General features: G+C 41.0%; 1 protein-coding gene across 1 annotated transcript in view; it reads right to left on the reverse strand.

Moving 5' to 3' along the window:
- The window catches only part of fbn2b (fibrillin 2b), a 96,296-nt gene extending 81,085 nt beyond the window's left edge, over positions 1–15,211 (reverse strand). The window contains exons 1-2 of the mRNA XM_061779368.1: positions 15,098–15,211; positions 12,064–12,394 (exon numbers count right to left, since the gene is read on the reverse strand). Of these exons, the coding sequence (XP_061635352.1) occupies positions 12,064–12,248 (185 nt within the window). The 5' untranslated portion in view covers positions 12,249–12,394; positions 15,098–15,211. The remainder of the gene's footprint in view (positions 1–12,063; positions 12,395–15,097) is intronic.
- Between the last annotated feature and the right edge of the window lie 9,537 nt (positions 15,212–24,748).

Genomic DNA, 24,748 nt, shown 5'->3' on the forward strand with positions numbered 1-24,748 from the left:
AAAACTGGGTCAAACAGAAATAGCTGTCAAAGGAGCCTTTTCTGGACAATCATATGACAAAACCAAGGCCATTTTTTTTTAAATGAAATTTACAGTTTTATACTAAATCCATGTTAGAGAGGCACTCTACGGAGAGCTAAATAGCCGAAATAGGGGACCTTTAAAAAAATGTTCTTAAGGGAAAAAACTCAAAGTGGGATTGATGAAGAGTTCTTAAATTTAAAGTCATTATAATGTTGAACCTATTCATTAGTCCCACAATGGGGACATTTGCAAAATTCTAGAAATAATGAAAACAATTCAATTGAAACAATAATTTTAGTCACTCATGAAACTCTTCTTCTTCTTCTTTTCCTTTCGGCTTGTCCCTTTAGGGGTCGCCACAGCGCGTCATCCATTTCCATGTCAGCCTATCTCCTGCACCCTCCTCTCAAACACCAACTGCCCTCATGTTAAATCGTGTGAGTTGGCCAGAAATCGAACCCGGTTCAACTGCTTGGAAGGCAGCTATGCTAACCACTCGAGTATTTGGGATACAATATTGTTTCTATAGTGCCTCAGTAAACATGTGAAATATGAATTAAAACTGAGTTCCAGAGGTTTTTCTGCTGAGAGGTGAAGATCTCCACCAATCTCCCCACCCCTGAGCCAGCGCTGTCAATATAACAAACACGTGTGCTTTCGCAAGTGGGTCTTCTACACTTAGGCGACCAATCAGAGGAAAGGGGCCGATCTTAGACAAATATGGACAAAGTGGATACAAAACTGGGTCAAACAGAAGTAGCTGTCAGAGGGGTCTTTTCTGGACACTCATATGATAAAACCGTGGTGTTTTTTAAATGAAATTGACACTTTTATACTAATTCCATGTTAGAGAGTCACTCTACGGAGGTCTAAATAGCCAAAATACAGTACCTTTAAAGCAGCGCAGTGAAGTTGTTTTTAGCACATCTGCCTCAGAGTTCTAAGGTACAAGGTTAAAATCTTGGCGTTCTTGTGTGGAGTTGGAGTTGTATGTTCTCCGGGTACTCTGGCTTCTTCTCACATTAGAAAAACATGCAAGTTAGGTTCATTGAAGACTCGAAATTGGCCATAGGTGGGAATGTTTGTCTGATAGGTTGTTTGTTAGTATGCGCCCTGTGATTGACAGGCGACCAGTCCAGGGTGTAGTCCACCTCTGTCCCCAAGTCAGCTGGGATAAATTCTAGCCCACCCACGACTAATGAGGGCAAGTGGTATAGAAGCTAGCTAGATGGATAACACTCTTAAATGTGTGTAAGCATTCTGTATGGTCAAGGTCACATTCCGCTCCAAAGTGCATAAATGGGATTGAAGAGCACATTTGACCTTCCATCAGTGTGGCAATGACAGGTGGGTTTTGACAAACAGGTGGAATGGCAAAGGGAGGAATTTACATCTCAGTAGTAGAGAAAGTAGTAGGGGGAAGAGGTAGGGGGAGAAAATTAGAAGCAGTGGATTCTTTTTGACATTGGCCAAAGCTAAAACATGACATTAGAAAGTCTGAAGGGGATAGCGCTGGAGGAGGACATGACGGTGGGAAAGGAAAAGGAATGGGGGATAAGTGGGAGGGAAAGCAAAACAAGTTGATGTTGAAAAGAGGAGGAAGTCGCAGTAGGAGTGGAAAACCGAGATACGGAAAGGAGAGGCCGTAGCAGAGTCTTGGTGAGGGCTCAATTTTCTGGGGCACAAACCAAACATGCTCTTAGGGTCCAAAAACACCTCAGCAATGCATAGAGTGAGCCGTGAGCGTTCCACCGCTAAATGAGCGACTGATTTATTCCCTCTTCTTTCTCCAGAGTGCTGAAAATATTCCACTGTTACAGACTGGGAGGATGGTAATATATGACAGATTATATGCGCCTGACCCTGAGGTGTTCTCATTTGTTATTCTTCCTCTGCCCCTCTATCCCAGTCTTTCCTGCAGGTCAGCGCCTGCTCTCTAGCAGGGCTTTAGAGGGCCGACTCCAGTCAAACAGAATGAAAGACAGACATAAAAAAAGAGTTTAAGCCCCGGGGGTTTTCCTCAATATTGAAATGTCCCACTGTTCTCAGGGCTCAATCTAAAGGAGATTAACTCTTGTGCGTCCACATTGCGACCTTTGAAGCCGCCTCCTGGCCCGTAAATCGCTCGTTAACTGCCATTAATAGCAATAAAAGGAAAATGGCTGCCACCTCATCCGAGGGAAAATGTGAGGCAGGGACCAAAAAAGGAAAGGAGAAATGCATTGACTTGACAAAGGGAACACTAACTCAAATAACCTTAAAAAGGGCAAACCCTTTTGCATGAATTCTACTTTTTACCTTCATTAAGCAAAAGGGCAAGCAGCAATGTTTGGATTGCAGTTAGTTAATTGCACTGAACAAATAATATGTAAACGCAACACTTTTGTTGAGCTGAACTCAAAAGTCTATGGCCTCTGGTATTTCTCTCATATATTTTTCACAAATCTGTCTAAATCTGTGTTAGCAAACTCTTCTTTTGCTGATATAATCTATCCACCTCAGGTGTGGCATATCAAGATTCTGATTAGATAGCATGATTATTGCTCACATGTGCCTTAGGCTGCCTACAATAAAAGGCCACTCTGTTTTAGAGTGGCCTACAATAGCCTAAGGCACACCTGTGCAATAATCATGCTGTCTAATCAGCGTCTTTATATGCAACACTTGTGAGATAGATGGATTACCTGGGCAAAGGAGAAGGGCTCACCAAAACAGATTGAGCCAGATCTGTAAAAAAATATTTGAGATAAATAGGCCTGTTTATTGCATACATAGAAATAGTCTTAAATCTTTGAATTCAGCTCATGAGAAAGGTAACAAAAACAAAAGTTTTGCATTTATAGTTTTGTTCAGTCAAGTTAGCAACAACTGAACTCAATAGAGAAGAATTTGGGGCTGAACAAATTTTCACTTTTGTTTGAGGTATTCTGCTTTTGCCATTTGGGTGCCAAATTTTCCTTCTACTTACGAAGTTCGTGATATTTCAGTAAGGGATCATTTATATTGTAAATAGTTTTTTTCTTTGTTTACTATTGCATGTTTGAAATAAATGTTCAAACTATTAGTAAGTTTTGAGGGCAGCATGCTTTTGTTCCCTTATCTTACCTCATTTGTGCGCTATATGGTAATGACTCAGTTGAGATTGTTGTTGTGTTTGCACTTTATCCTTCCTTCCTTATATCCATCCACACATCCATCCATCCAAGTTTGCATTTTAATTTCAGTCACAAGATCACTGTCCTTTGTGATCACCTGCCTCGTTCTTGTAAGAGTGTATGCTGCCGTTTGCAGAAACTGCTGCTCGCGACAATATGGACAGACAAACAAAAAAAATACAGTGCTGTTTTTTTTACTTTTATTAACTGTTTATCGTTGCTAGAGGTACACTGATTGCTGTTCTAGTTTTAAACATTCACTGGCTCTGAAATTCTTCAACGATCTTTTCCTTTGGCCTATAAAGCACCGATGTCATTCCTCTGAGTTTCCAGTGAACTGTTACAGAATTAGAAAGTCCAACATCGACACGGCCCAGGGGTCCATCCACTCATGCAGGAATCCACAGGGTCAAAGAGTAAAGCAGTTGAGAGCAGCCTGTTCGACCGACAACGAAGGGCTGCCACGTGACCACAGTCTGTTTCCGTGAAGACGAAGACCAAATCGAAGTTTAGGTCAGGTGCCCGACTACCTTGTATGTGTTAGTTTCAGTGTCCCGGTCAAAGATCAAAAGTCATCTGGCTGGTATTTGAACCACGTTAAGGGTGATGTATAGTTGCCTGAAGCAACACTTGTGCCTGTTGGCCTGCTATGAGATAAGCAGTGAGGAGGAGTGAGGAATGTAAAGAAGATGACCCAGGTGGTCATGAAGAAGTGAGATACCAATAAAAGGTACATCACAGCAGTAACAATATTCAACAGTGAACATTTGATCAGTGACTTGTGCAACACACCCAAACCAGAGCTTATCAACTTGATAACAGCAAGATTCATCCAGCTTGTCCTTGTTCCTAAATGATGGATAGCACCTATGTGAAAAATTCAGAAAAATAGATACCTAAGCTATCCATCCATCTTTTTTCCATACTGCTTATCCTCACTAGGGTCGCGGGTGTCCTGGAGCCTATCCCAGCTGACTTTGCGCGAGAGGCGGGGTACACCCTGAACTGGTCGCCAGCCAATCGCAGAGCACATAAACTAAATGAACTAAGCTAAACTAAATAAACTAAATGCAAATGCAAATAAACATAAACATAAAATTCAAGTGAAAAATGGTAGTCTCCCACTCTTCTTGAATACAAATTCTTCCAAAGCAGTACTCAGGCAGGTTTGGGGTAGAAAATGTTCAATTTTATAAAGTGTCACAACATTTTATTTTCTTTCAAAAAAAAAAAGGGCATGGTGAGCCAGACATTCTTGGGACTGCTAGAAGACTCCGTCCATTCAACTGGTCCTAATTCTGTACTTTTGAATTAACTGTCTCTTAAGTCAACTAGCTTCCAAGGCGTCTCCTTTCAGCAAGGCTTGGTAAAGCTGGGTCGAATTTAAGGTGGTTGCCAGGTAAGAGCCGGAATTCTGCCTCACTAGCAAAAATATTGACTATTAAAGGGAAAATGCTGCACTTTTTTATTCACTTTTTGGTCTGCATTGAAGGTAATTGGTAATTGAAGGTAAAAGCGAAGCTGTTAATTCCTCGCTGTGTGACGTATTGATCGAGAAATGGCTCCTGTAGACGAGCGTTTAGTCCTTTCACGTGTGCAATGACATCATTGTTCTAATGGACATCAGCATGGATCTCTTGTCCAGCATGGATTTCTTGTCCCTGCATTTTGGTGGTGGCCAATCTGAGCCAAAGCTTTCAAGGTTACATGATGATTTTATGAATATGAACATTATGAATCATGTTTTATGAATATGAATATGAAAATAGCAACTGCGTTCTTTGACTACCAAGCAGCACAGTTTGGTTCAAAGATACCATGTTAACTAATCCTTCCTGCCACAATTTTCAACATAATTTTGTTGGTAGACTTGTGTATGGTACTAATTTTAGAGATCCAGCTGTGAACTGACCAATCAATATGGCAACCTGCCTCTTTACATGGAATTGTGTTCCTTCTCTGTTTATCCTCCATCCTCGCACAGTCAGGGAAGATTCAGCAACAGTTCAGATGTCACAGCGGTCATAAATTGGAGTATATTTTTAAAAAATGTTCTGCCCACACTTAAACCACAAAAGAATTCATTTTATATATATATATATATATATATATATATATATATATATATATATTAATCCTATTCAAAAACACCCGCAGGTCTCTTGTAACAAATGCAGTCGTATAGCTACATTACAATGGCATTGTTTAAAGACGAGAGTGGAATGGGAAGGTAGCGGTACATTTGGAACAATAGAGTAGATTACGATGGAGAGACAAAGCCCTTTGTGTTTATCTTTTTGCCATTAGCATATGTTTAAACAATGAAGTTCCTCTTTTTTGTTGAATTCACTTACATGTTTCGCTAAATTCTTTGGGTATGATGTCATCCTATGTACGTATTGCAACTAATCCCGCCTATAGCCCTTAATGGCACAAATACTGTACAAAGTCGATCATGGTTCACTGGCCCAGACCATACTGAGTTGGACCAAATTGCCGCTTAGTGGCAATCAGGTTACAGACTCCATCTGTCTTATTCAGGAAATAGAAAGTCTTTCAAGATACGTCCAGATATGTGTGTGTGTGTGTGTGTTTATGTGTGTGTTTGTGCATGTATTTGTGTGTTTGAGAGACATTTATTAAGTGGAAGTATGTGCCCCACCACGCTGACGCCGACTCTGGAGCCTGGCCTGGCAGGGGAGCTTCATTCAACTCTGTTGTGCTCCAAAACTGCTCAGAGTCCCCGTTTCATCTGTAGAACGCCTTGACAGAATGTGAAGGACCGCATCAGAATGTGATAGTCTGGGAGGGAACGTACTGGCATTCATGGTAACCGTAGTGCGTCTTTGAGCCTCTGGGACTCAGCAGCCCCTAGCCCACAAACGCCTGTTACGGATACTGTGATAGCCCCGGAGAAAAATTAGCAAGACTAGACTACAGAGAAAAAAAATGGCCACAATACCATGCTACAGTCAAACAGGCAGCCGAACCAATCATCGACGGCGTGGGGGTTGGCAGCTCCTCCGATGGGGTGGCCGCGACCGTGGAGGCCCACAATATAGTGTTTTTCTGGTACAGCACAAGTCAGCCAAAATAACACTCACTAATCACTCAGCCAGGCGCTTTCTCAGATCACTCCAATGCCGAATAGAACATACTTTTGCTTCGCATCAGCCTCCCTGCACTTGCAGGCCCCTCAACACACCCGTGCCAAAGGTTGTCGACCCCTGGTCTAGCCTTTATGAGATTTCCTGATTGCATCACATCACCATTACCTTTACGTCACGATGTTAGGAGATCACATATTTTAACAGAACTTGTGTGCTCTCAGATTCAAATATTTTCCCAAACTGAGTAATAGTACGAAGGATACGGCAGTATATCTTCCCAAAAATATAAAAAGAAAGAATTTTCAATGTGATCTACCTTCAAATGCAGCCCGGGAAGGCCAAAGGCCCTGAGCACAACGTACTCTTTCTGTACACCTTCAGTAAGGATAGTCGGCAGCCAAGGTAAAGCACCGAAAATGTAATTGGATTTTTTAAAGGCATCAATATAAAAGGTTTGGTCCACCGTTTGAGATTTTATCCTATTATACACAGCCTGTAATGGTTCTCAAGCAGTGTTTAAGCACAAGAACTCTCAGCTAGGATTTACGCTCTTCAATCAGCTAGCTACATATACCATTAACACTAATTGGACATATAAATACTGTATAATGTGGGAAATCTTTCCTTGACATTATAAATAGTCTGATGTTTTTATGATGCATGTGAGGCAGCGTTCAAATCTAAAACACTTTCAGGCGTTCCCACAAGCAAAAATCCTGCTTCAATTAAAGCATTCAAGGCAGTCAGCCAAAAGTCTGATCAGAAACAAAACTGAATGGACTGAACCTCGTAGTCAAAACTACTCAGCATCAGCACTAGTGGCAGATTTGTGGATATAGAATTCTCGCCAGCAAATAAACACTGCACGTTAGCCCAAGGCCAGCATAATGGCCGTCATTACACTAACCACCCTGCATCTGCCACACGCACAGTTACTGACAGTCCACTGTGATTGCTACAACACTTGGATGAAAGCATTTGGATGCACTGCAGGGTGTTGAAAGTACCACATATCGTTGTACTTTCAGGTGAATCGGTGACCTTCAACAACTCCTGTGCAGCACGAGTTTTGCCTACCACATACTTAAATCATTCCTTGCCTCCTGCCCTTGCATATTGGCATATTTGACATAGCTGTCAGTGGCAGTGACTGAGTTAAAAGTTCCCCAAGATCGTTTTTACTCATCAATAATCTGATAATTATACAAACATTAAATGCACAAAAGCCTTGGGATATACCTGTTAGACCCGTTAGGATCTTAAGTCTGCATGTTACCAAGACATTTCGAACAAATGTATGCGTCCAACATTGTGGTGTGCTCTGTTCCCAGAGCACAAACCAAAGTCGATAAAGGTGTGCTTGGATGAATTTGGTGCAGAAGAATCCTTACCCAACTACACCAAACTAACCTTTGCCTTCTCAAATGTTCTTCTAAATGCTTCCAAAAAAATCCCACTGACACATTCCAATGTCTTAGAATATATAATGTCATCCCAGACCCAATTTCCTATATAGCTATAAGGGCCAGGTGTCACAATACTTTGTCAATATAGTGCATATTCCCTCAAAAGGTGTCTCAATATAACTCATTTCACATTTGAAACTCTTAAAAATATTTTTTCAGCCAGCGACAAACTGTAATAAAAACTATAATAAATAAACTAGATACACACAGCCAATTTGCTTTGGACAGCTAACTGCAGCTCCTGGGGGAAGTAAAAATATACTGACAGTTGCCAGCCAACATTAAAATTAACAGTCAGATTTCATGTCCAAAAGAACTGGTGGTGGTACACTGCAGATTTTTTATTTTTGTACAATCTCTTTCTTTTAATTCATTGAGCACATGAAAAGAAAAAAAAATCATTGCATGAGACTTTCATCCCAGTCAATGCAGTGTTCCCACAATTTCACAATGCAATGGATAAATTCTGCAAGCTTTTCTTGCACTGATTGTTCTTTTAAAAAATGTTGTTTTTTTTAATCACTCAGTGTTTGATGAGAATAATACTCAATTGCACAACGCCTCTTGGTTTATAGTCACGCTACTAGACAAACTGTGAATGGACACTGTAGATTATTGCTCTGTCAGGTCATATATTTAATTTTGGCAATAGAATGCCCCCCAGATGTTATTCAATGAAAACTTGAGACATGTCAGGAAACACAAACCAGATGATGAACTGTTCAACACTAAGTCAGCCATCCCAAACACAGACTCTTAGACCGATGCCTTTATATTAAACTGGACTTCTAATTTCTTACTACTCGGTAATCTTGTTCTTGAAAATTTAAACAAGCAATATGTCATCCCTATTTCTTGAGTGTTAACCAACAAAGTTAATAAAACACAAGAGTACTGTATGTGGGTATACTCTCTCTCCATCATCCTTTGCTTTTGCTGCTTTGTCGCCTACAACCGTGAAACAAACGTCCCTTTTCATAGGACCTTTGGGTGATAGACTACATCATTTCCTGTGGCTTGGCATAAGGGCAACCAAATGCTGGGACATATGGGGAGCATGATTGGAATAACTGAGTTTGACAACGGGGCCCTACAAAACGTGCCTTGTTTTTTTTAAATTATTATTATTATTATTTTTCCACGCAATCTACAATCTGATGTTGCCGGTTCCACAAAGTGGAAGATTTTGAATAACCTTTAACACCTTTAAAAACATACACGTCCACAGATGTACATGGTATGAAAAAATGTCAATGAACACAATCCAGTTTATGAGGATGGTCGACCTCCAATTAGGTTGGACTTCAAAACAATTACAATTTCACTTTACTAACAATTTTAATTGTCATACAAATGTAAAACTAAGTTAACTCTTTTATAACAGTAAAATGTAAAAACAATCTCTCTACCATTCTAACAGTGTGCCATAAATACATATACAAGTGTAAAAAGAAGTTAAACACTGTTAATAGTCAAATGTAAAACTATAAAACACTTAACGTTAATCTTATTGTTGACAACAAGTCCATATGGGGACACTGTCATCAAAAAAACAAAGCAAAAAAAAAGTAAAAGGCAAAACAAGAATGCAGTTACAGTGCAATAAGCTGACATCATGCATGGGTGCAGCTTTTCTGAAATTTTGTATGTATTGTTGCATGGATTGTCATTAAAAGGTCTCCTGTATTTTCTTTCATTTCCACTCCAAGTGTCCTAATACGTTTGTTCATATCAGTAAAGGGGTGTGCATTTGGTAGCTACCTGGGCCTTCAGTGGGGATTTACCCAACTTAATTGACCTCTCAATATCACTACTATCTCGTTACAATTATAGAAACCATCAATACTGCAGAAAACACAACATAACAGCATGAATATGTCCCATGCATGTACATCATCAACTCACATGCACACCTACGGGCAATTTAGAGTCGTCAATTAACCCACGATGCATGTTTGTGGGATGTGGGAGAAAACCCACGCAGCCACGTGGAGAACATGCAAACGCCACACAGGCGGGGCCGGGGATTGAACCAAGGTCCTCAGAACGGTGAGGCAGACGCTCTAACCAGTTGGCCACCATGCCGCCAATTTGAAATCTGAAGGGTTAAAAAAAATCGAACATTTGCATTCAGGTACTAGAAGCAGTGCATGTTGTGAATGAACTGATTCAAAATCATGGAACAAATGTAAGAATGTAGGTTGTAGATGTAGGTCAGCGGATGGCGTTAATGGATCTGACGGCTCATTACTGGTCCATATAGTCATCGCACTCAATGCAGAACACCCACTGTACATCAGCTGCCTCAACTTAGCACACCCCTCAACTTAGCACACAGTGAACTACTTTCTCCAGCTTACAACCAACACACACGGGAAGTTGGGTCACGCTGTCCCTCAACATCCCCACATGGGACGTATTGTATAGAAAGCTGCTTTTTCCTCCCTTTCCCATGTAATGTCAATTTGCTGTAAATACATGTGGAGAGTTGAGCACGCCAGGCAGCCTTGTTAAGGCCAAACATGTGCTGTTTTGGGGAAAACAATGCACTAGTATTCGGCAGCATAATTTGATATAAAGTGGGCGGGCCTCACACCAGAGAGCACAGCAGTTGAAAGGGTGCTGCCAGGAAATCAGAGGGGGTAAAGTTATTTCTGGTTTTAGGCCTTTTCAGATACAATACGTCGACAAAAATCTCCACTTGTTTATGCAGGACTGGAGTAGATGCATCTTTCCATTATTCTGCTAATGAAGCTGTTTCATTCAAACTTTCCACGGTACAGTAGAGAAACACAAAAGCCACTTCCACACTGGACCACATTTTCACTGCCTTTTCCCGACGCGCTATCCTATGTTGAGGTTTGAAGTTGACACATGCATTCGCGGGCTTCCGAGATACTTTTCGATATGTAACCAGTGTTGGACAAGTTAATTTTCCAAACGAACTAGTTCAAAGTTCAGTTCACCATTCCAAAAATCAAGTAGTGCAGCTCTTAGTTCATAATAAAAGAAATTGAACTAAGTTCACCGTTCAAAATATGTTCCTTTTTTTTTAATATGCTGCTGACAGGCTATTACCCTCGGAATACTGGCATTTCATTTCCTCATTGTTGCCACCCATTCACTCTACAGTAGCCAGCTGCAGCTTTCACCCGACAATCTTGAGGAAAAACCTGTTGCTTGAATAGTGCTTTTTTTTTAATGAGGAAATGAAACAAAAAACGGACTTTTGTCCTTAAAAACACTCAACACACTGTGACAGTAACGATGGTGAAAGGAAAATGATAATTGCATTTCTCGCAGCTCTGGCTGACGATATTAACAAGATATTTTATCTTTATCTATTCTTATAATAAAAAAACTTAATCAGTTCCATATTATGACAGTGTAATCGCATAGTTTTAACTAAAGAATTCTGATACAAATAATCATTTTCCAAGTACCGTAATCAATTTTTACATTTATGTACCAAAGTACATATTTGCTCCCATTTGCACAGTGCTCCTGAACGCCCCTTGTGCACTTGCGCAGTTGAAATGTAAACATGAATGGCACTAATTGGGTGGCCAATTTTTAACCTGATATATGAAGGCTCGTATATTATGTGTTCAGCCAGGTTTTATCCTGGAGGTCCCTCACAAAACCTGCCACTCTTGAATGAAAAGGAAAACCATTGACAGATGCCAGAATGAGCGCGTTCTCAGTATCATTCATCTCGTAGAAATGAACTAAGTTCAGTTCACGATAGCCCAAAATATGAACCAGTTCATGAACTTTCCTTCATTGAACTGGTTCAGGTACAACACTGCATGGAAGTTGAAAGTGCCACAAAACAGGCCAAAAATTCTGGTAAATTCAACACACCACAGAAAAGAGTAATATTAACAAGCCAGACAATGAATAGATGGATAAAAAAAATCAATTGCAAAGCATGTGTATTCAGGTTTCAAAATGGTCAAGAAATTAGACATTCTTAAGAGCTTCCAGACGCTTTGGGCGTGTCGTTGGGTGCTCTGAAAATCCGGCCTCGAGCTGTCAATTAAATAGTTATTCTAGCGTGGATTCCCTGCTCCTCTGCGTTGCGGGGAGATGAGCGATACACAGCACGCGTATTCACGGGCTGCAGAGAGACGTTCCGCCCCTTTGTTTCCTTTGAAATTCAGCGGGCCGTTAATCGATGGAGGTACTCGTCAGCCGCGACGCGTTGCGAGGAGGCGTGGGGGGATTCCACGGTCACGTGTTTCGAGTTGCGGGCTTCGGCGGCGACAACCAGATCGTTTTTAAAGACATACAGTAAGTTATCCTTACCCTCTCAGTGTCTCCTGGCCACGGCGCCGAACCCGCTGCACCTCTCTCTGGTCCGGGGTGGCCGTGAAACGGCTAGCCTGGAGCGGCGCATTCCCATTCGCAGTCTGACCGTACGCCACCTGGACTGGTGCAAGACACACCGCCACCCATCCGAGCAGCACCTGGGCCAGCTTCCCTGATCCCATTGGTCCGGCCAGCGATCCCTCCAAATGAAACACAAGCCTTTTACTGTTCCCTCTCAGACTCTCTGATCACCGTTTGGACCCAGACTGAGCAGAACAATCTTGACCTGGATCCAAACCAAGTCCTGGTGTGCACTCCACAGTCAGGGCTGGAAAGAAAATAAAATTGAGATCAAAGTCCAGAAAAACAGAAAACAGAGGTTCAGTATGCCTCTCACATTTACACCGAGAACGTGGCTCAGCTCTTACAAGAGGCCACGTATTAAAATTATAGGGGCTGACTTATTTTTACACTTGCATGGCAGTCAAGAATGTTAAATGTTACTTAAACCATGGCCTGTATAATTAATAAAGGTTTTATGACAGTGACAGTCTGACTCTATAACAGCATTTGTTTTTAATTCAAAGGTTGGCCAGCATTCCAGTATGGACTGCGTTGGATTGCACTTTATTGTTTTTTGCACAATGCATAATTCCACTTTATTCAAAGGGTCATAATGTTTTGCCAAGTTGTTCTCATCAACGCACAGCCATATTTATTCCTTGACAATGGGTTATGAGTATAGACTACTATCCCTGGATTTAAAGGTTCACACCCTGAAAATGTTGGAAAGCTAAACCCCTAAAAGCATTGGGCCTGCCTAGAGGGAGCCAAAGACACAGCAGTCGAAGGGCGGAGAAGTAAATGGTGAGGCCCGAACAACCATTGACCTAAAATGTGTTCCCTAAAAAAGAAATCCGGCATTCCACAAGAAAACGTCAGACCAGTTAATAGAGGCAGACAAATTACTCATCAAGTATACCAATTATGTTCATTATGTAATTTAGACAAGCGGGAACATTTGAAATCATTACATCTTGGATGAGCTGACCTCATACAAGAGCTGTATAGTCTTTCCATTTCTGGCTTTTTGGGGTACGTTACAGTTGAAAAACACCCAGGGTCCCTCTGAATTGGACAGCCTTGAGGTTTATTTTCTCTTCACCACCTCATTATAGACCATAGCATGAAGAAAGAACTGCGGGGCCCTGGTCAGACTCTACCAGCCATGGCTCCCACCACAAGACATGCAGTAAAAATAAGACTGGACAAAGATATCTGGCACACATCACTTGAAAAAAAAAAATCCTAATGTTCGACGAGGATGATGAGCAGTCAAGGATGCCGACTTGACAGCATTTGGCAGAGATGAAAGTATGATTCCCAATGAGTGTGTGTTCCTGCAGTCGACTTCGACTTTTCCACTAAGAGAAAAGGAACTCCTTGTCGTAAGAGCGCTGAGCGCCACAAGGGATTCTTCTCCATTACATTACAGATCAGAGCACTTTTACACCACATGCTGTCGTAATAAATCTGGATAAATCTTTTGTTTGTATAGTTTAAGTCTTTACCCATCCATCTATCCATTCTCAAAACCGCTCCTTCTGTTCAGCGTTGTGGGGCGCTGGAACCTATCCCAGCTGACTTTGAGCGAAAGGTGGGCTACACCCTGAACCGGTCGCCAGTCAGTTGCAGGGCACATACAGGCACAGACAACCGTTCACGGCGTCACTGAGTGGGAACTGAACACACCAAAGTCAGGCGAATGTGCTATACCACTGTGACAAAATCTGAACAAGAATTTAGGCAGAACAAGAACCCCAAGTTTAGTTGGCAGATGCTGAGAGTAAAGCATTATTCCATCCCCCACAAAAAAAAAAAAAACAATAGTCACAGTTTAATGACAACAACATATTGGCTCATTCAAAATGCCAACCGTTTTGTTGATGGAAAATGTACTTTAAACATGGAAATGTGGAAATTGATAACAATGCTGCAATGATGTCCAGCGAGAAGGCCACAGCACTTACTAAGCACCCAAAAACATGACTCTGATGTTCCGATACCATGCGTTATTTTAATCCTCAAACATAGAGCGCAAATTTGCAGGCGAATTCCTGTGATACGGTGTGCTGTATTACCCAACATGTTATGTTCGTATTAATTTAACCAAGCAACACGGATATATGCATTCATTTTCGATAGCAGGTAAATGGAACCTATCCCAACTGACTTTGGGCAAGAGGCGGGGGGACACCCTGGACTGGTCACTCCGCCTCACAACAGAACCACTAATCTACTGTACTGCCTTAACATGGATACGTTTATGCCAAATAGGATGCAAGTTTACAATGTTGAAACAAACAACAACAACAACAACAAATAATAATAATAATAATAAATTAAATGAAATCTATTTAGTTGCACGGTGGGGAAAAATGAAACTCTGATATTACTGTATGTTTCCTCTTACACTGCAGTTTTCCAAACACATACAATGTTGAACTCCAAGAAAATGTAACTGTCTAAAAATCAAAGTTGTATTTTTCGTGTGTAAATCAGATGACTACTGTATATTATACTGTGTACTTTATACCACAGGGCTGCAGCACTGAGTCCTCGCAGAAACTTTATGAATGGAAATAAAAGCCTCAGCCTCTACGCGCTTCATTAAACGCGACGTGAAGCAAAAGTGAGCGGCTCAAACAGGAAGGTTTGTACTTTTGCCAGGGGAAAGAAGCAAAAACGTCACCACTAACGTATTTTTTTTGGACATGCAAGGCAATAAAAAGCCGGTTTGAAAAAAAAAAAAAAAAAAACACACACACACACGTGAACATTGCAATGTCAAACTTTTGCACCAACTTGCAGCATCTTAACGCTCACGTGACGTGAATCTACTCAGTGGACGGGCTAATCCGCCTTGAAACGCGCACTAGCTTTTGGAACAGTAGTCACCCCCTCGAACTCTTTGAATAAATCACATTAAACTCTTTTGCCATGAGATTTCCAATACGCATGCCCGCAATACCTTGTCACAATCGGAGCGCCTTGCCGTCGAGCAGCCCGCTGTCGGAATTAAGAGGCAGGAATATGTGCGCCGCACAGATGGAATATTCAACTACTATAGGCTTGTGAGGGGGAGTAGGGGGGGGGGGGGGAGAAAAGTAAGGGAATTGCCCTGTTTGGGATAAGGGGAGGGAGTAAAAAAAAAAAAAGTATGTGTGTGTGTGTGGAGGAGGGGGGGGGGGGGGGGGGTGTTTAGGGGGGTAGTAACGGTCTAAAGGACAAACCCACATTCCTCAAGAAGACTCCTGGAGTTGTTCTAACAGGGGCCAGCAGTGCTCAAACGTCACTATCATCCCTCCTCCAGGCAAAAGGACACCACACATGTGATAAGATGCATTTGCATTCACATCTGCCTGTAGAAAAGGAGCCCACTTTATCAACAAAAAGAAGGTGAAGGGGGTCATAATGGAGTCCAGTCGGGGTTTGACAGAACATAAATATACTCCAAGTCGGGAAAATGTTAGCTTAAACTCCCACATCGCAGCACATTCAAGCAGTTCTATATCTGTTTACACAGGAGGTCCACTTACGGAGCATATTTCTTGTGAGAAAGCCAACTTAATTACAGGTAAAGTATGCATTATGCCAACGTACATGCTCCTTTTAAGGTCAGTATACTACTCTAAATAAGGGAACTATAAGTGTAGAAATGATGGCCTCTCAGATGACAGGGTTGGTACTACGACAAACATCGTTATTTGTGTGGTGTGCTGCACTGGTCCTCTCGAGAACACCGCAGACTGTAACGGCGCTTAGAAAACACATGGCAATGTTTCCTCTGTGGGGTCTCTCATATTTCATAAGTTGGTTAACATGTTAAAAACAAGTATGTGTGTACTGCACTGAAGTGTACTGTAAGTGAGCAGTATCAACCAAATACACATATGGTTCATTTTCATATAATTTGATCAATAATGGTAAAGACACCTGTAAAACAAAAATTTGAATTCAGCATTTTTTTTAATGCAGCCTTGGTTTTATGTGGGTAAATGTCTATGTACATGTCTATTTTCAAGTTATCACTTAATTAAAAATGTAGGTATTCAAAGTAAAGGCAATCCTTATTGACAGAGAAAATGGTGGTGGCACACATTATTTGAAAAAGAAAAAAAAGTAATACACTTTACACTTTGTAACGGTAAACAAAAAAGTGCATAACGGGAAAGAGAAAAACAGCTTCATAAAAATCGAGGGAGTTCCACAATTTACATGTGTTGCCCTTCAAACTCTGCACATACAAGTGCATAAATGATCCTAACAACTCGTCAATTCCATTACACTCTTTTCTTAATACAATCGTAACAACAGTGAAGACATGCAATAGTTCCAACACCTTCAACAAATTCATACATATTCATTCATATCTCAGAAATAACACAATTTATTTTGCTGTCTGCCATTGTGTGAATGCAAAATACATCCTGGCACATTAGCTCACAGATCTCTGGTGTATTGCAAAAACATAATGAGGCTCTCTCCAGTGGCATTAACAGTGAAGACATCTTGAGTGACAAAGAAGGAGCGTTTGTAAAAGAATGATAAAATGGAACTCTGAAGACACTAAAGTGCATTTGTGTTAGTTTTCGTGAAAAGGCATATTAGGAGAAAAATCCAATATATCCAAATATGTTATTTGCATCTTCAGAAAACATGTTGCAAATCATGAACCTTCATTTGGGACGCTGAACGCTAAAGACATTTTGGCATTGAAAGTTTGAAAAATATTACAATTGTTTTCCTTTTGATGGATAACAACTGCCAATACTTCAAATACTCATATCAGGAAAAGTAATCGATTTTCAAAAGAAAATGCCCAATACTCGTCAAGACACTTGACAGTATAAGCCAAATATACTTTAGTATTAGTAACAAGTATGTGACTGATACAGTATACAAACCCAAGTTCCAATGCAGTTGTGACATAGTGAAAAACGTAAATAAAAACAGCCCACAATGATTTGCGCGTTCTTTTCAACCTATAGTCAAATGAATACACTACAAATACAAAATATTTAATGTTCAAACTGATCAAGTTAATTGTTTTGTTGTTGTTGTGGCAAATATTCATCCATTTAAAATGTTATGCCTGCAACACGTACCAAAAAAGCTGGGACATGGGTATGTTTACCACTTTTACATCACTTTTCCTTTTAACAACACTCAATAAGCGGTTGGGCACTGAGGACAACAATTGTTGCAGCTTTGTCGGTGGAATTCTTTCCCATTTTTGCTCGATGTACAACTTCAGTCCGGGGTCTCCATTGTTATATTTTGCTCTTCATAATGCACCACACATTTTCAATAAGAGACAGGCCTGGACTGCTGACTGGCCAGTCTAGTACTCACACTCTTTTACTACAAAGCCGCACTGTTGTAACACATGCAGAATGTGGCTTGACATTGTCTTTGCTGAAATAACCAGGGAAATCCCTGAAAAAGACATTGCTTGGATGGCAGCATATTTTTCTCCAAAACCTGCATGTAGCTTTCAGCATTAAGACCCTTAGCTCACTTGCCTGGAGACTAGTTGGCGACCTGATATTGACTTGAGTCTCAGCTGGTTGCAGAGACATTTCCGTGACGTCTCCTGGAGTCTCCTGGAGACTATGTTCGATTTGATTGGAGAGCTTTCGGTGACTCTTCTATGTCATCATTATAGAGAAAAACCTTTATGTAGTTAATGTCACAAAACTGTGAGCAATTGTCACCAAAATCTTTCCCCAATATTTTAGATTTTATGGACGTCAAGAGATTTCCTCTTATGTAGAAAAAGATTATAGCATCGCTTAATGTCTCAAAACTGCAAGCAATCGTCACCCAAATGTATATGGACATCTCTACCTATGCACACTTCAACCTCTGGAAATATCAGAATGATTTCCCCATTATTTTGGATTTTATGGAGGTTAATGCATTTTCCTCATTAGAGGACTGTCCTTGTGCACAGCACGCACATACAAGCGTGCGCACACACACACACAGACACACACAGACACACACAAATAATATATGCTATACATTTAGTTAAATGATATGTATATATATATATATATATATATATATACTGTATATAGGCCTATATAAGTGAATTAGTTGTCACATTGTCTGGAGACATCTCCCAGACATCTTCCTGGTGAGAGCACAATGCAATATTTTGGTCTCCCGGGTCCCAGAGTCGCCGCGTCTGATCAGTCTCAGCGTTGTCGGTGACGTCTCCGCCAGTGAGGTAGGGGTCTAATGATGCCTTCACAGATGTGCAAGTTACCCATGTCATGGGTGTGTGTTATGGTTGTTGTCTCCCCCCTGTCTCGGACACACCTGCTCCTGAGAGCATCTTCCCCACCTGTTCCTCGTTTACCCTAATTACCGCATGCATTTAACCTCGTGTCTCATTCTTTCTGGTCGCCAGTTCGTTGTACCTTGTTGTCACGTTGCAGCATTCCTTGTTTCCACGTCACCGACTCATAGTAAGCCTAGACCCTGTTCTGATTATTGACCTTGCCTTTTTGCCTCAGGATACTGTTTTTGATACTGACCGCGACCCGTTTATTAAACCTCTCTTTTTTAAACTGTCCATTTGAATTGGAGTCGTGCATTTTGGGTCCTGTCCTTTGTTCCGTTCATGACAACCCATGCCATGGGCACTAACACACCCAATACCATTACAGGTGCTTTTGAACTTTGCGCTGGTAACAATACGAGCAGTCTTTTTCCTCTTCTCCCCCACAGTGCACTACTCAAAAACAATTAGAAATGTGGACTCGTCAGACCACAGCACACTTTTCCACTTTGTGTCTGTCCATCTCAGTTGAGCTTGGGCCTAGAGAAGCCGGCGGGCGGCATTTCTGGGTGTTGTTGATATATTGATTTCACTTTGCATGGTAGAGTTTTAATTTGCATTTGTATATGTAGCGTAGTGTTGTATCTTAAGCGAACGGGTCATTCAAACAAATTTTTTTTTTGGAGAGTTTACTGAACGGCAGCATGGTGACCGACTCGTTATCACATTTGCCTCACAATTCTGAGGACCCTGGTTCAAATCTGGCCTCGCCTGTGCAGAGCTTGGCTGTTCTCCCCGTACCTGCTTGAGTTTTCTCCGGGTACTCTGGTTTCACACAGGCAGGCTGCAGAACTGTGAGACGGATGTGCCAACCAGTTGTCCACCAAGCTGCTGTTAACTTACTTTGTTTTACTTTAAAACACAGATATTAGCAGTAACCTACAATCTGTTTAATTCTGTGCACAGATTAGCAGTTTTAAATAGATGTACTCCAAGTGTCAGTGTCAAATTGACGCTTGCCTTTTCCAATAGTGTCTCTATTTACTGCCTGGACCCAGCAGACCTTGTGATTGACACATCCTTGTGCTTTGTTGCCACAAGTGCTGATAGGAAGTTAGCACTGAAAGGGGAGGCCATCTGGGTGGTATATTGGTGAGGACAGCTGAGCACATCTTTGCTACCTTCTGTGCTGATGTCAACACTCTTTGGCCAAAACAACTTTATCAAAATAACTTTATGCTTCACAATTAAAATTCTTGCAAAGGGTTAGAGTAGGTTCATTTGGCAAGGATATACTGTGTGTACAACCACAGGGCTTTCCGGTAGGCAATCTAATGAGCGTTGCAAAAAAGAATCTGCCGCATGTTCCGTTTTGATTGACACAATCAGGCAGGTATTAATTTAACAATATGTTTATTATTCTGGTTGAGCTTGTGCTAAAAGAACACCCAGATGTTTCATATGATCATGTGAGCAGGTGATGAACTAAAGGAGAAACCGCAAAGAGTTTCTGGATGATTTGATGATGAACATGAAATCCGACATCTGCTGTGGCCTTCACTTTGTTCAGCTCATATGACCACAGCTCATTTTGAAGAATAGTTTCCATCCATCTGGGAATCTTTGAGCCACTGACAAGGAGCTCTGTAGCCAGTTTCTCACCTCAACATAGCTTTACATCCTGAGAAAACCACTAACAAGGGTTGTGCTATAATGTCCCTCTGAGTGTCAGTCAGTTGAGTTAAAAATAAGAGCTGTTAAGCACACAAAGGACCATTAAAGATTCACGGTTTTATCAGGTGTTGGTTTCTCTCTGGAAACATCTTTGAGGACAACAAGCTGAGCAGTGTTTGACGCTCAAATCTTCTCGTTGTCTGCTAAAACACACTCACACAAACACACAGGCTCTGTAATGGTCATAAATCCTTGTTTTAGACAATGGACTTTTATATTGACTTGAGCTCATCCTGTAAATACATATATTGTTTTTCTGGTGCAGTAAACTACCTTTTTAAGACAAAAAAAAAAAAGTTCAGCCAAGAAAGTTGTGTAATTATAGCCATAAAGGTTTTTGTCTCAGCGGGAGTCAGTATGATCTAAATCCAGCAAGCGGAAAGAAGTGCAATTGGATTTCCGCAGACATGATTGCGGGGAGAGTGTTTTATTGTCAGGATCTGCTTGAGGTTTGTCTTTGAAACTTGACACATGTTGTTAATCAGTAATTATGCAATCTTTTTGGTTGCCATCAAGTGATTCAAACAATAACGAAAGATACATGGAGATTCCCATTAGACACTGTACATTATTGCTACAAAAAGCAACAACAAGGAATTTTGAGGTAACATATTATAGGTAAACATGCCTTTCATGACGGGTAAAGAGATGGTCAGTAGCTGAAAAAGCAAAAAAAATGAATGTAGGGGGTACGTTGACTTTCAAATAAAATTCATTCTGTAATCAAGACCATAAATCAATTTACTCATATATCAAAGCAATTGATCTTAAATGAAATTCCATTCATCTGTTCGAGCCCCCCGCCCCGCCCCCCCAAAAACATATTTTTTTCATCTGAATAAAGAAAACACAAACTACTGAACCAAATAGAAGAGAATGTAAACAAATAAACTAGTTGTTTAAAGTGTAATTTCTGTACGTACTGTAGTATTTGTGTTTTGATGTGTGCCTCTAAGGGGCGTGGCCTGAGTGACACCAGGAACTGGAGCAGGTTAGTCTGCGTATGAGCGCCAAGGCGTGTGTTGGGGCCTCTAGCAGCTACTATCATGATCCATGTTTATGTTGACTTTCCTTTGATCAAGCTTTACTTTTTGTTTTAATGTCATGTCATGTTTTTCCATGTGTCTCTTCTCAATGTTCGTCTTGTCTCGTTCGGTTTTCATTTCCACCTGTTCTAATCAGCCTTGTCCCTTGTGTCGACCAATCTGCTCCCTCCAGTCACTCGTGTCTTGTCCAAGTGTGACTCGTTGTATCGCTAGTTTGGCTGTATTTACTGTAGTTCCCTGCTTTCCTTAAGTTTGTGTTGGTGCATTGTCATCGTATGTCACGTTTTTGACTGTCTGTCAGTAGTTTAGTAATGGTGAGGTTTTTTTATTTTTTTTTACCTCATGTTTCATTGCATCTTTGAACTTAGTTTTTTTAAATATTTTTTTTAAATTATTAATTTTGTTAATTTAGTGTTTGCTTCCACAGGCCTTGTTTGCCTTTGTTTTTTTGAAAATATCTTTTCTGAGTGCATCCTGAACTCCTGCCTCCCTGCTTCTCTGCGCTAGGGTCCACCTTTTGCCTCAACACCACAAAAACCTTCATTCGTGACAGCTCCATGCGCTTGTTCTCAGTTTTTATTTGTTTGACTGTTTGTCCCCTTCAATAAACATCGGAAAGTGCATCAATTACTGTGGCTCTATTTTCCCACACACGAGGGCATTACAGTACCTTAATTGTTCCTTTTCTTTTTTTCTTCCCACGTCACTCGAGTGGTGGCAAATCTGAAGTTTGCTCGCAAAGGCAAAACAACGACCAAGCGACGGCTTGTAAACAAAACAAAAAATGGTAAATTGAAATCCTCGTGAGTAAAGGTCCCACTTTACATGCTAACTGACACAACATGATCATTGTCCAAGCAATTCCAACAACAGAGACAGTACTCAGCATCATTAGTGTGTAAGGAGAATGTCGACATGACAAACCATGCTGTGTCACTTTTCTTTTTTTAAATCATGGCTGTTTGCGACATCGCTATTTGACTTTACTGTCACAACCCCAAAGGCCAGATTAAATCCAAAGCATACCACAACGGGGCTGACCTAAGATGCACCTCTTGGGCTGCATTTACACTTAATGATTCAAGTGACCCAAGTCGGATTATTTTATTTTTTTTCTTCTCTCTCCTGTGACCCAGTTCAGATGTGCGTAAGGGAAAAAGAAAATCTCAGAGGTCTCAATCATCCTTTCATCCATCCATTTTGTACCGCTTATTCTGTTCAGGGTCACAGGTAAGAAACCAACAGCGGCCAGTGGTGTAATGCCAAGGTTACCTTCTGTCTGAAACTATGGGGAGAATTCAGTCCATGTCAAACAAAACAATAAAATGACTGGTGACCACTCCAGGGCATAGTTAGCCTTTCGTCTGAGAGTCTTCTGGAAGAGACTCCAGCTCCCTGAGATGATGGATGGATGGTTTGTTAACTTCTAGGTTGTTGCTGTTGTGACTCTGGCTGTTTAAATGCATTTTTACATGGATTGTTCTAGCTTTTCAGTCAATTTAAGCACATTCATATTCGATATGGGTCCTAGGAAAGTAGATGCGTATAGGCACTAAATGAATGAATGAATGAATAGACTTTATTAGAAGAGGGATGATACACTTTAACATACTGTAGTTAAAGAGCGAAATTTGCAACTGATGCACCATACAGAGGGTTTATAGCTAGTGCGAGTTTTCAACCCTTGTCCCTAGTTGGGCTTGCACATAAAGACGGTCAGCACAAAAAAAATATAAAATAATAGAATATTACATTACAAATTGGAATTAATACCTCTAATCTTGTTATTATTTCAAAGTACAATTACTACACATTGCTTCAACAGGCAACATGGTGTCAGAGTGGTTAGCAGATCTGTTCAAGGTTCTGAGGTACGGGTTTGAATCTTGGATCAAGGCTCCCTGTGTGGAGTTTTCATGTTCTCCCTGTGCCTGCATGGGTTTTCTCCGGGTACTCCGGCTTCCTCCCACATTCCAAAAAGACATTTTAGGTTCATTGAAGATTTTGATGTGCCCATAGGTGTGAATCTGAGTATGAATGGTTGTTTGTCTATATGTGCCCTGCAATTAACTAGGCAACCAGTCCAGGGGGCAGCCTACTTTTTGCTCAAAGTCAGCTGGGTTTGGCTCCAGCTCACTGGGGACCCTAATGAGGATAAGTGCTATAGAAAATAAATGGATGTTGTCTCAACACACAAATGCAACAAAATGAGCGCTCAGACCCCTTCTGACTTCATCCTAATGCAAGCCTTCAAGATTCCTTCAACAGGGTTTATGGCATGCTGCATAAACTCTTGGAGAGATTTCAAGTCTTTAATAAGACACCTTGAAAGACTGCAGATAATGAGAACCAAGAATTCAATGTATGAGGAGTTTGGCAGTCATATATAGTATGTATGTGTTCCCCACCTCTGTCTCGCTTACATCCAGAAGTGCTTGCCTTCACCACCTTAAGAAGAACCATATTCCACATAGTAGTATTCTGGACACAGTTTTAGGGCCCAGACGCATACCTTTACCAGGTTCTCCCGTTGCCTCTGACCCTCTTCCCCCTCTTGTCTCCCTTTTCCCCAGCACACACTTTTGTTTACACGTATGTAAACGCTCACACACACAAGCACACCATATGTCGACCTAAGGTAAATACGCCTTGACGAGCAGTCTGCCTCAGCCACCAAAAAGCGGCAGGGTTTTTTCCCAATCGCGGTGAAATGGAAGTTTTGTTTACACTGGATTTAAGTGAAGAGGGGGAGCAAACACGCAACTTGAGCATGTGCTAGCAAGACACACTGGTATTATCAGCTTTAATTGGGTTATCCCATTAAAAGATGGTATTAGTCACACTTGTTTTGGGCGTTGTGCTGTCCAGTTATTGACAAAAGTGAGCTGTTTGTTGTACACAGACCAGACTGTATTGTTGTTATGTTGCCCGGGAGAAAGGGAACAAAATAAGGAACTTGTTTGCTGAAGAACATGATCACCTCATAAGACAATTGACGAGTTTTTGGGGGGCAACAGACCATGGGCTCTGATGGACACTCAGTCGACTTCAGTTCTATTCATGTAAGGCCAGTTCACAACAAAATTGTTCTTTTAGGGCACTTTTCAAATGGAACAGGATAAGGACAACAGGAACAACAGATCTCCACATTGACAGGCACTGTGGTGACAGGCAGCAAAAAACTCCCTTCACCAGGGGAAACCTTTAACGGAACCAAGACATAGGCCATGTTTAAACAGCTATTTTTAAAAATACAGTATATATTTTCCTTACCAATGCCATTTTAAACAAAATTCAGTCACCATTCACAGGCTGTAAAGCTATTTCACCTCTTGAGAAGCCTGAAAAAGTAACAACAGTCTCCTTCATTGCATAGTCTACATTTTTCCATCAATGTAGTGGGAGACAAAATGTACACTTCTGCATATATGTGCATAAAGTCCTATATATTTAGAACCTGCACTGGTATGCCTGTCATTGCATGAAATAATAAATATTGTAAAGGTCAACGAAAAAAAAAAAAAACATAAGTGCTTTACTAGATTAGGAAAGT

The sequence above is a fragment of the Phyllopteryx taeniolatus genome, chromosome 7 (genome assembly GCF_024500385.1).
Source record: "Phyllopteryx taeniolatus isolate TA_2022b chromosome 7, UOR_Ptae_1.2, whole genome shotgun sequence".
NCBI lineage: Eukaryota > Metazoa > Chordata > Actinopteri > Syngnathiformes > Syngnathidae > Phyllopteryx > Phyllopteryx taeniolatus.